General features: G+C 40.5%; 1 protein-coding gene across 1 annotated transcript in view; it reads right to left on the reverse strand.

Annotated features, from left to right (window-relative positions):
* Positions 1-6,017: 6,017 nt before the first annotated feature.
* Positions 6,018-9,219, reverse strand: part of SRSF6 (serine and arginine rich splicing factor 6) — a 4,192-nt gene continuing 990 nt past the window's right edge. The window contains exons 3-6 of the mRNA XM_004697990.2: positions 8,281-8,405; positions 7,927-8,135; positions 7,625-7,708; positions 6,018-7,546 (exon numbers count right to left, since the gene is read on the reverse strand). Coding sequence (XP_004698047.1) covers positions 7,183-7,546; positions 7,625-7,708; positions 7,927-8,135; positions 8,281-8,405 — 782 coding nt within the window. The 3' untranslated portion in view covers positions 6,018-7,182. The remainder of the gene's footprint in view (positions 7,547-7,624; positions 7,709-7,926; positions 8,136-8,280; positions 8,406-9,219) is intronic.

Raw genomic sequence — 9,219 nt, forward strand, 5'->3', positions numbered from 1 at the left:
TGGGTCTCCACTCCGCACTCCTCCTCATTTAAAGTTGTATGTTTCATCATTGCTACACTGTACCCTGACTGGCTTGTCTCCTCCCTGCGACCCTTCTGTAAGAGGATGTCCAATTGCCTACAGATGGGCTTTGGGTCTGCACTACACAATCCCCCTCATTCACAATATGATTTTTTGTTCTTTGATGCCCGATACCTGATCTCTTAGACACCTCATGATCTCACAGGCTGGTGTGCTTCTTCCATGTGGGCTTTGTTGCTTCTGAGCTAGATGGCCACTTCTTTACCTTCAAGCCTTTAAGACCCCAGATCTTTTGATAGCCGGATACCATCAGCTTTCTTCACTACATTTGCTTATGCACCCATTTGTCTTCAACCACCCCTTGATCTTTTCTTTTTAATGAACCTTTGCTTTCTTCCTGGTGTTCTTGGTCGTCCCACAGCGAATTAGGTCTTCTGTCATTAGTGTTCAATGCAGCAAATTTGTTTTTGAGATATTCTTGAAATTCAGGTGGAATATACTTAAGGTCATGTTTTGGCTCTTGTGAACTTGTTTTAATTTTCTTCAGCTTCCACCTGAACTTACATGAGAGCTATTGGTGGTGTGTTTCACAGTGAGCTGCTGATATTGTCTCTATTTTCTCTTCCAATAGATGTAGTCAATTTTATTTGTGTGTGTGTCCATCTGGAGAAGTCCACAGGTATAGTTGCCATTTGTGTTGAAAAAGCTATTTTCAGTAGTCATTGGTCTTGTAAAATTCTATCATGTGATATCAAGCTTCCTATCACCGACTATATTTTCCAATTACTGCTATTTGTTTCCATTTTTTGCATCTCAATTGCCAAGTTATCAATGCACTTGGTCGCGTTTGATCAATTAATACCAAAGACGTTAGAATCCCTCAATTTCTGCACCATGAGCTTTGGTGGTTGGTGCATACATTTAATTAAGAGTTGCATTGAGTATCTATGAATTCAGATAGATATAGTCTGCTATCATAGATAGCATTGTCCTGATAGATTTTGAAATGTCCTTTCTGAAGATGAATACAAAGCCCTCGCTCATTTCCAAAATTGTAAGTCATATGATTCTTATTCAAAATGGTCAATACCAGTCCATTTCAGCTAATGCCTAGATATTGATTTTTATGTATTCCATTTCATTTTACGACTTCCAATTTCCCTAGATTCATGTTTTGTACATTCCAATTGTTAGATTTTTGCAGCTATTTCCCAAAGACTTTACTTCATTCGTGTCACTGTAGTCAACTCTACTCTGAGAAGGCAGCTCTTCTTCACAGTTTGAGTGCCTTCTGACCTGAGGTGCTCATCTCCTGGTACCACTTCTGACAATGTTCTGACTATTCATTAAGCCTTCCGGATCTAACAATGTTTCAACGCTACCCATAAGGTTCTCAGTAGCTAATTCCTTAGAAGTGAACTGCCAACTCCTTCTCTGTAGTCTGTTCTTAGTCTGGAAGCTCTGCTGTAACCTGTTCACGTTAGATGACCCTGCTGGTATTTGAAATACCAGTGACATAGCTTGCAGAAACATCTAAGCCGCCATAGTGCGACAAACTGAGCAGACAAATGGTGGTGGTGGAAATGTTTACTTACTGCCTGATTCACTGGCAGTTATTAGGGTTATGACAGGAAATAATACACCCCTATTTGAAGAGAATTTAATAAAGGAAGTATAATAAAGGTGTGGGCAGGATGTAGAAAGACCACAGCAAGTTACCCTTAAGACTCCAAATTTATCTGCATCTGGAAGGAGAATGGGCAACACTGTACAGAACTGTATGACCACTGACCAAGGGAGGAGCCCTGGTAGCAGTGGGTTACTCGTTGGATTGCTTACCTTAAGGTCAGCAGTTCAAATCCACCAGCTGTTCCATGGGAGAAAGATGGTACTTTCTGTTCCTGTAAAGATTGAGTCTTGAAACCTCGAGACAGTTCTATTCTATCCCACAGGGTCACTGTGGGTTGACTGGAAGGCAGTGAGTAGCAGCAGCAGGTGGTCAAGGGCCTCAACCAGCTCATCCTTAGTTAACCTATCGAGGAGGGAGCTGTGGGAGTACATATCCCAAACCCTCGCCTTGCTCCCACATCCTGCTGCTGCTCCCTTGTAGCTGAACCCAGGCAGAAACCAGAGGGCACGTGGACAGAACAACTGAGGTTAGTTTTCAGGGGCTTAGCATGAAAGGCAGACTATGGAGGAGCAAATGGAAGCTAAACCTGTAACACTTGCTTAGGCAAAATGGAACAAATACTGAACATGAGCATATTTGGGATATAACCCTGGTCTCATGGACTCTTCTCCAAACCATGATCTACAAAATGCAGATTGACAATTTCTACCCTATGTCATTATGAGGTGGCATCAACTCAATGGTAGTGAGGCTTTATTTTTGGTTAAAGATATAGATGGAACTGCTATGCACCCTGTATAAGCTATTATTGTGAGCCCCCATACTTTGTAGCAACCCCCCCAACACACACACACACAGCTAGTCAGTTGATTTAGGCCGTGGTCTTTAAGCTATAGTCTGCTGGGACAAAGACGAACAGGCAATCTGCCCCCACTTCACTCCTCTTAGTTGGCAGGGCATGTTTTCTCACAGCAATAGCAGGGATTCAGGAGAGCAAGTCCAATATGCAAGTGGTTATAAGGCCCTAGTCATGCTGTATGTGGTTATAACCAATTGCCACACTTACGTGACTTTAAGCAGGTGGTCTCTGGCTTTTGTGACCAGCTACTAACTTAAAGGTTGAGTTTGAACGCATCCAGTAGGGCCACACACACAAATGCCTGGTGATACTACCATCGCTCTATGGGAGAAATAGTGAACTTTCTACTTCCATAAAATTTGAGTCTCAGAAATCCACAGGGGCAGGTCTACCCTGTCCAAAGGGCTCACTGACTTGGAATCTGCTTGATGCCAGTGTGGCTTGCCTTCCTCCTTACATATGCCCTTATGGCGACCCTGGATCCACTTGGACCATACAGGTTAACCTCCCCACCTCCAATGTTGCTATCATACCTGCAAAGTCCCTTTGGCTCTGTAACAGGTTCACAGGTTTCAGGGATGAGAACGAGGGAATTAGGAGGGGTGTCATGATTCAACCTGGCACGTTACAAAGCTGCTAAATCTCATGGTTAAAACCAAGCGGGTAGAAACTAGGCTTGGTGGCTTAGCTTACGCATTGGGCTAACCAAGGCCAACAGTTCAAAACCACTAGCTGCTCCATGGGAGAAAGATGAGGTTTTCTATTCCAGTAGTTACAGCCTTTGAAGTGCACACGGACAGTTCTACCCTTCTTAGTCTATTAACAACTTAACGGCTGCCAATTCTTTAGTTTAAGGAGCTGGATTGGGGAAATGGGTACTTTGGACTGAACTTAACTGGTTACACAAAGGCCTGTGGATAATACTTGTTTTATTATCTCCAATACTGAAACCTCATTTCCGCTTAGAAGAGTCTTGTTACCACTGACTTCTTCAGAAAATAACCTAAAAAGGATATCTATCTTATGAACAAAAGCTCTAACGCTGCAAGTGGGTTATGTGAAGCTGTTGGCAAACATGAAGCCTTGTTCTGTGAATGTTCCCAAAGAAGTTAGTGGTCACGGATTGCTCCAAAGTTGGGCAAAGGTGAATTTCACTGTGACTTCCACCTTCTGAACCATTCATTCCCATTAAAAAGCCTGTTCACCAAGGGCCACAATGGGGGCCAAACTGGTACTGTTAGGCATGCCTGAGCAAACATTTTAGAATGTTTATCAATCACAAATTGTGCCAAATTAGTCCATTTACCAATGTATGTAGGCTTCAGGAATGTAAGATGAGCAGTGTTTAGATCATTGTGTGTATAAATTAATTCTTCTACCAGGTGCTGCCTAGTTGGTTCCCACTCAGCGATTCCACATTATCACAATCAAACTGCTCTAAAAGATTCTGCAATGTCCACAACTTTTTCTGAAGTAGTTTGTCAAGCCTTTCTGCCACTGGCACCTCCACTTCAAATGCGTCTTTATTTGCAATACTTTCCAGTACTACTCATGGCATGAACCTGTCATCACTGGGCATATATGCCAAAAAGCTGGACATATAGTAGTTAGGGACCCTCAGGTTACTTCTGACTCAGTAAGCTTACATACAACACTTTTGTCTTTAAACATTCACAACTGTTTGACCCTATTGTTACTGCCACTTATGTCAAGCCATCTGAGGGTCTTTTCTCACTGCCCTTCTACTTTACCAAGCACCAGTCTTCCCAGGGACGGTTCTCAAAGACATGAGACCCAATTTCACCAGCCCTACTTCTATTAGTGGCTACACTGAAGAGTCTGGGGTTGATATATTTTCCAAACATACTTTTGTACCTAAATCAGTAATTTTCAAGCGTAAATTCAAACTTGAGCACTCCATGTCCAAATTAAAGAAATTAGGCTAAGGACTTTAATAACTGCTCTAGGAAATATTCTAAACCTCAGAAAAAGGTATTCTGTACAAAAATTTGCCAACTGAAAGATTGTCCACTTTACACTAGCATTTAATACTTTCATTGTGGTACTGTTTTAAGTACCTTTTATTTCCATGTATTCTTCTAGTCTTCCACAAACGCTTATCCCTACTGTTAACAGGTAAGGACACTGAAGCAGTGTTGACAAAAGGTAAACTATGCTGAGCCCATACTTCGATCTCTGAACAGCTTGTTTGAAGCTAGGAACTGTTTGCCAATGGCAATCCCATTCCAAAACCCCACTTGACTAAGGATGCTCAACCTTATTTTGTGGTTAGTAGGAACACACACATTCAAACCTTTCATTAAGCATTTTATTGAGAAAAAGCGTAAAATAGCTTAACAAAATGGGAGATGACACTCAGATGAAAGGTGGTGGGTGGGTGGCTAGAGTGGAAAAATAAAAGTTGCAGAACTTAAAATGGCCATAAAGGCACTGTGGCAAGTAAGTCAAAGATGTGCCATCAGGATGTCCCTAACTTACTGTCTCGCCCTTTATCTGCTCTATATTCCACTTAGTCACACGTAGAGTTCAATGTATGGCACGTTCCAATATGCTCACATTTCATGAACAAGTGGGCAAGTAATGAAACATTTTCTTAGGTCAACTCTATGTTCTGATTAATACATTTGTTGTCTAACAGGTTACACAAGGTGGTTTTAATAAATTGGGTCTTTGTTATTACTACCTAATTTTTATGGGAGCAGTCACTTACACAATTACCAACGTAACAGATTAACAATGTGAATAAACTTATTTCTGTATGATTTGCTACCAGACCCCAAAGGACCCTGGATATGCTTGCAAGCCCCATCACCCACACTAATACTTTGTCATTTCCAGTGGCTATAAAGCTACATTATATTCTTTCCTTGAAAACAAGAGAGCGTTGGTGAAAGCCAATTCTTAATAAAACTACTTATCCTTAAAGGTTAATGGAGACTTGCCTTTCCATATATTAAGGATCACTTTCAAATATACAAAAATGGTACCATCATTTCAGGCACCATTGAGAAATTAAAAAACTCAAAAATTCTAGTTTCTATTTTGACTTAATACAATTAAACATCTATAAAAACTTTAAATTCCCTTTGAAGTCAATTTAGACACTACTTTTGTCAAGTATTCCCACTGACACCTAGATCTTAAACTTCTATTCCAACCCACCCCCATTTTATTTGGTGGTATCTCCTGCATAGTGAATAAACTGGCCTAGAACAGAATGCTTTCTCCCACCTGTGACACAATGCCAGTCTCAACCCCGCTGTCTCTTGGTGGCTTACAGTTGACAGTTGCTAGGAAGAATGAGCCCAAGAACCCAAACTTTGATGTCAGACTGAGGTTAATGAGTGCTTCTAAGTGACAAAACCAAAATGCAAACATATATTAAAGTAATTCATTTCTCAAACTCCCATTACAAAAAAACTGGCCCTATAGATGTATGGACTAATCGCTAACCCAATGATGCACGTAAATTTGCCATACCAACAGTAACAATTAAAAAAAAATTGCCGTTTAATATTTTGGATTATACAGCATTCATTACACTTTAGTCATAAAGAGATAACAGATAGTTTATGGTAAACCCCTTTAATTTCTTCAAATTAACTATACATTGTGTAGTTTACACAGTTAAGAATCTCACCAGTTATCTACTACATATCCCAATATGAACTACAAAGGGGGCTGGACTGTTGGGTGGCATTTTACTTTGCAGTAGATTTTTACCAGTATGTTATCTGTAAATGATCTCATTAGAAAAGTTGCCCTTTCTAGTAAGCAAGAATATGCAGACGTTACTTTCATCATTTTTATGTAAGATTACTGAACCATAATCTAACACAATATTACAGACCATTTTCAGGAAACGGGACTACTAGCTAACTAAATAAGATCCCAAGTATTTAGGAGCTATTATTAGAAGAGTTCAATGAAACTTTCAGAAAACTTACATGAAACCAATTAATTTAGGCAAAACTTAACAGATTCAATACAAAGTACCTTTTATTTTTAACTTACTTGGAGGGGTAGTAGACTTTGGCAAATTTGATCAACAGCACAAAATAATGTTATCCAAATCGAATAATTTATTGCTGGTCAGAAGCTTGCCTTGTTTTACAACTTAAGTAGAATTTACATTGTTTGCACAAATAGCAGATGTTAGTATTAAAAGTTTACTATTGACCTATTCATAAGGCAGTCATGTTGGTAGCAAACTTTTATTTTTTACATAACTCAAGCTTTATAAAAAGCCAACATAATTGAAAATTTGAATTTTCCCTCTAAACCCTTAAGTATTCAAAGCTTCAAACAGTTAATTTAAAAATAACCAAACAAATAAAACAAAAAACCTGCAGCAGATTCTGCTGCAAACCTAAGAAAACAAAACGAAACTCTTGACAGAGATTAATCTTTATAAAAGTTATAGCCCCAAAACTATAAAATCAAAGTTATCTTAATTCTACAAAGGGAGAGGGTCTTTGACTTCATGCCACCATTTATCTTTTTCACCCAATTTGGCCACAAATCAAATTGCTGTGAACCTCTTTTTAGGCAATTCCTCTTGCAGAAGAGACAGAGTATAAACACAAAAGAGTAACTGCCTAAGCAAGTAAGAAAGTGTTCCATAACAGTGTGCAAAGACAAGAGTTCTGGGTTAATCTCTGGAGCTTGATCTGGACCTCGACCTTGACTTTGAACGAGACCTAGAGCGGGATCTTGATGCAGCTCTTTTTGGTGGAGACACAGAATGAGCCTTTGAAGGTGGGGCAGGTACGGGTGAATTGGATCGAGACTGGCTCCTCGATCTGGATTTTGACTTCACATCACTTTTCCCATTTTCCTTGGGTGAACGAGACCTACTCCGAGATCTGCTCCGAGATTTTTCATACTTATCCTTAGATCTACTTCTAGAGCGGGAACGGGATGCTCGATCAGACTTGGGCTTAGATTTGCTCTTTGATCTTGACTTCCTGCTTTTTGACCGAGAACGCGATCGACCTTTGCTCCTTGACCTGGATCTAAACAAACAAACGACAATTACATAACCAATGCTGCAACTCCCCCGGCAGTCAGGAAGACAACAGCATATTACTTACCGGGAGCGACTTTTGGAAGCGCTTCGAGATCTACTGCGGCTGCTCCTGCGACTCCTACTTCGTGACCTTCTTCTAGATCGTGACCTACATCAAAAACAAAACAAGCCACAAGAAATCTTAGTCTCAACACAACCCTTTGCCTTTAAGTAAAGGCAACAAACCCACTGTGTCAAAGCACCTATAGAAAACCCAGTTGAAGACACAACCAAAGGAAAGGGTAAACTGAGAAGTGATACAATACATTGCACCATTTCCCTTTGTTTGTGATCAGCTCCCCACCCCCCATGGGTCTTTCAAGTTACCTTGATCTGCTTCCAGAGTAAGAGCGCCTATGGCTTGTTCTCGGCTTATCTTCAATGAGCCGGATGTTTCTGCCATTTATTTCTGTACCATCCAGTTTATCCAAAGCTCGTTTCATGTCAGAGTAGGAGCGAAACTCAATCACACCCTCATTTGTGCGTTCTTTGTGAGCATCCGCGTAGGTCACCTCACCTGCTTGTCTCATGAAATCCTAAATGGCAACCAGAGATTGCTTCAGTTCTAGTATCTAGAAAGACCGATATGCTATGCATGCCCACTAATAAAAGATGTAACAGGAGTCCCATCTTTTAAGCACCAAGCGTACTTATCATTTTAATCCTTCACATAGCACTCACCTTTAAATCTTGCCAACTGCAGCGACTAGATAGGTTTTCTACAATAAGCCTGTACTCTGTACGAACAGGTGGTCCGTATTTGTCTCTGCCAGAGGTTCTCCGACTGCTGTATCCACCTCCCCCACCTTTATCACACGAAGGGAACAATTAGATGCTTTGTATTGACAGCAAGGCATCAAGTTTTTTGAAAGTTAGTACAAACATATCAATTTTTATTTACTGGAGTAGGACTTTGCTATCATATTGCTATACCTTTGATACATTTGTGATTTGCCATAAATTAAATTAAGGGCAAGTCAAATAGGCTAAGCCAACTAAACTTCACCTGCAATCTGTTAGAAGAGTGACTGCTCCTTTATTCAATTTACCTCGCTAAGTTTTATTTTACAGAACATTGTAAAATATAAAACTTAACTGATTACATGCATTTCTACATTTTACAAAAATGTTACTAGTTACACTAAGTACTTACATCACAGTGTGAGGTTTTTGGTGGTGGTTTGGCCACAAAACACGCAAGGTAACAGTCACCTAGTTCAGATTAACCAGTTTTGTCTAACCCTCGGAATCCTCACCATCACCCTGCGTCTAATGGCAAAAGGCTGCTGTCGTCATGGCTTCCGGTAAGGTCAGCCAAAGGGTCATAGGGCAAGGGTCACACAATGTATGGAAAAGCCAAGGCCAATCAGGAAAGGCAGTCATCTTAGCCTCAGTGGACACAGCCTCAGCCCCATTGGTCACTTTCAAATTGAAACATCAAGGACTTGTTAAAAAAGTTTGAATTCAACATGCAACAATTTCAACATTTAACATAACCAACCCCCCTCCCTCCCCTCTCCCCCTCCCGATAACATGCCCCATCTATTCAAATACAGCTTAAGGCACAGCTAGTGTGTGGCACCTATGCCGCACAACTTCAAAACCGTCCCCCACTTGAGT

Source organism: Echinops telfairi, unplaced genomic scaffold (genome assembly GCF_000313985.2).
Source record: "Echinops telfairi isolate 266 unplaced genomic scaffold, ASM31398v2 ScPeMD7_5592;HRSCAF=6446, whole genome shotgun sequence".
Lineage (NCBI taxonomy): Eukaryota > Metazoa > Chordata > Mammalia > Afrosoricida > Tenrecidae > Echinops > Echinops telfairi.